At 30.5% G+C, this 3,653-nt stretch overlaps 1 protein-coding gene across 1 annotated transcript in view; it reads left to right on the forward strand.

Annotated features, from left to right (window-relative positions):
- Positions 1-3,653, forward strand: part of LOC106474424 (calpain-7-like) — a 15,505-nt gene that overhangs the window by 2,918 nt on the left and 8,934 nt on the right. The window contains exons 3-5 of the mRNA XM_022402731.1: positions 1,524-1,591; positions 2,060-2,293; positions 2,602-2,815. Of these exons, the coding sequence (XP_022258439.1) occupies positions 1,524-1,591; positions 2,060-2,293; positions 2,602-2,815 (516 nt within the window). The remainder of the gene's footprint in view (positions 1-1,523; positions 1,592-2,059; positions 2,294-2,601; positions 2,816-3,653) is intronic.

Consider the following 3,653-nt stretch of genomic DNA (forward strand, 5'->3'; position numbering starts at 1 on the left):
TCCGACAGCACTAGTAAAAGTGTTCTCACGACAGCACTAGTAAAAGTGTTCTCCAACAACACTAGTAAAAGTGTTCTCAGACAGCACTAGTAAGAGTGTTCTCAGATAACACCAGTAAAGGTGTGGAGAAACTTGTGGTCTACCAATAACAACCAAGATAAGAAAGACATAAATATCAGTATGAAACTATTATATTAGAGACGATAGAAATACTGAAACATATCCCAGGATGTTACAAATAAGACTTAACCAGATTTTTTCAAAATGATGAAAGTTATCAAGAAGATCAGTTTCTTAATGATGATGAATGATGACATTGTATTTTTTTATCAATAAGAACTCAAGGTTATCTATAAGTTTCTTAATGATGACATTGTATTTTTTATCAATAAGAACTCAAGGTTATCTATCAGTTTCTTAATGATGACATTGTATTTTTTTATCAATAAGAACTCAAGGTTATCTATCAGTTTCTTAACGATGACGAGTGATGTGATTTATTTTTATCAGTAAGACTTAACCAAAATGATGAAAGCTACCAGGGTTATCAGTTTCTTAATGATTACGAGTGATGACATTGTATCTTTTCATCAGTGAAAACTTATTCAATCTAGAGAATGAACTAAGGTATTTAATACCCTAGAGACAAACTTTAAGTGGTTGAAAATGGATCAGTTTGTGATTTCTTTCTTAATTAAACAGTATCGAGTAAGTAACATACTCAATTTTTTTGGTGGTTAATTTTTCTTTGAGAAAGCTGTAGAGAATGTAGTGTTTTAGTTTGTTTATTCTTGAAATCCAGGTAAGTGCTTAGTGACGTTTCTGAATAATTCTTTTAATCTTGGTTTGTAAGTTACTCTAGATTTTTCTTTAGTGTTTAGGACTTTAAAACATAAAGATAAATGAAGTACTGATAAATGAAGTATTAATGAATTTTTTTTGGTAGCCATAATATCTGATTTTGTAAATATCAGACCTTCCAACTTGAGTCTGAAGGCTTATAATGCTAAAAACAGGGTTTCAATACTCCTGGTGGACACAACACATATTGCCTATCGTCTAGCTTTGTGCTTAACAACAAACAAACAGTTTCCACGTTGATGCTCATATTGAAGAATAGGTAACACTGAATCGACACAAATGAGACATTACGACTACCTACAGCATAGCATTTATTAAACAGTTAATTTGTTGTAGATTTGAGCTACCTACATGTGATCCCCCCCTCCCACAAAAAACGTTAAATGGTAAAGTAAAGGGCTTATAATGCTAAAATTAGGATTTGGTACTGTAACAGACATGGTACAGATTGCCTGTTGCACATTTTTGTGTTAAACCAAAGGCAAGAAAACAACAACTAGATTCAGCTGTCACATTTAAACTTTTATAATTAACAACAACAAAAAGTTTTTTTGTACCAAATCAAGTTTTTGGCTTAGATTTTTTTTCTTCTATGATTTTATTATTTTTACCTTGGAATTCCTTGTATTAGCCAGTGATATTCACTTTTGTTTCTTTTAAAGAGAAAACAGACCCAGGATGCAGCACTACAGAAAAACCTGACGAAGCTTGCAGAACAGGCCTTAGAAAGGTGAGATTTTTATTTTAAAACAATCCCTAGAATGTGTAGGATAAGGTTTAGAAAGTAAGACTGTTATTGTGAAACATATCGTTGAAAAAAGTTTCGCTGTTATGTCTTCAAATGTTCCTAAATTTTGTTCAAGCAAAGTTGTAGTATTTTCTTGAATAGTCAGGTTTTGATTTTCTTAAGTAACACTTTGAAAAAGGAGTTTCGTTCGTATGGCTGTTGAACCGAGTTTTGGAGATTCCTGAAGTAAACTGTACGCTATTTTCTCACTCTAAACAGACTTCATAAGCTAGTTTTATTATATTATATGAAAAAGTTTTTAAAGAACCCATTGTATAATGGTTCAGGCTCCTTGTGGCCAAATTTGGTACTAAAATATTTGAAGACCTTCATAAATAAAATTTAAATTCATTCATTAACACACCAAAGTAGTAGTTTTTAATGATATAAGAAATATTGTTTTTGTTTCAGAGCAGAGGCTTTGAAAGGTGTAAAAGAGAAGAAAGGCGAGCCATCACTGTTGACTTCAACTAAGCCTGTTTCTCCTTTACCTTCTCGATCCCGTGTTGTTCCTCCTCTTGGGATAGGTAGTCTCAGTTTAAACACGTCATCATCGTCATCCGAAGGAAGCCAATCATCTCGTCAAACTGGACCACAAGTTTGTGGCCGAGATACGTACACTAAAGAAGAATTGGAGGTGCTGAGGTTTGTCACTGAAATACGATAAATATCAGATTCGAACATTTGATGGAAAATTTTGACCTTGATGAGTTAAAGAATTTTATTCAAGTAGTTATTTAGAGACTGTATACGTAGTAACTTTATTAAGTATGCAGTACGTATAAAACATAGAAAATACAACACAAATAAAGTATGAAATTTGTATAAAGGAAAAAGTTAGCATTTAAATAATATATAACAGTATTGTATAATGTTTATTTTCATTCAAATTTTAAACATTATCTTCGATATTATAGTTTCAATTTTTGCACAAATCTTCATTTTCAAATCAGACTAACATCAATTATCAACGGAAGGGAATACGTGCCCTTTATGTTGGTGGATCTGCGTGAACGATATGCTTATCCACTGCCTTTCTCCGACAAGGATGGAAAATTGACATTATCTCATAAACAGAAAAATAACTTCAATAAATGGGTTAGACCAGAAGACATCAGTGCCAACCCAAAACTTATTGAAATGATTGACTGTTTCAGCATAAAACAGGTGGGTTTGGAATATGTGTTAAATATGTATCAATGTATTAAAATGAAAGTTGATACGGTTTATTAACAGTGAGTATGATATTTATTTATTGAATAAAAAAAACCCTATAACCCGAGCACTTTTGAAAGGTGGACCTTTCTTTTTCAGGAGCAAATATTAGAGTTGATATTGTTTGTTAACATTAAGTATGATATTCAGGTATTAGAGTTGATATTGTTTGTAAACATTAAGTATGATATTCAGGTATTAGAGTTGATATTGTTTGTTAACATTAAGTATGATATTCAGGTATTAGAGTTGATATTGTTTGTAAACATTAAGTATGATATTCAGGTATTAGAGTTGATATTGTTTGTTAACATTAAGTATGATATTCAAGTATTAGAGTTGATATTGTTTGTTAACATTGAGTATGATATTCAGCTGTTAGAGTTGATATTGTTTGTTAATATTAAGTATGATATTCAGGTATTAGAGTTGATATTGTTTGTTAACATTAAGTATGATATTCAGGTATTAGAGTTGATATTGTTTGTTAACATTAAGTATGATATTCAGCTGTTAGAGTTGATATTGTTTGTTAACATTAAGTATGATATTCAGCTGTTAGAGTTGATATTGTTTGTTAACATTAAGTATGATATTCAGGTATTAGAGTTGATATTGTTTGTTAACATTAAGTATGATATTCAAGTATTAGAGTTGATATTGTTTGTTAACATTAAGTATGATATTCAAGTATTAGAGTTGATATTGTTTGTTAACATTAAGTATGATATTCAAGTATTAGAGTTGATATTGTTTGTTAACATTAAGTATGATATTCAAGTATTAGAGT

Source organism: Limulus polyphemus, unplaced genomic scaffold (genome assembly GCF_000517525.1).
Source record: "Limulus polyphemus unplaced genomic scaffold, Limulus_polyphemus-2.1.2 Scaffold7207, whole genome shotgun sequence".
Taxonomy (NCBI): domain Eukaryota; kingdom Metazoa; phylum Arthropoda; class Merostomata; order Xiphosura; family Limulidae; genus Limulus; species Limulus polyphemus.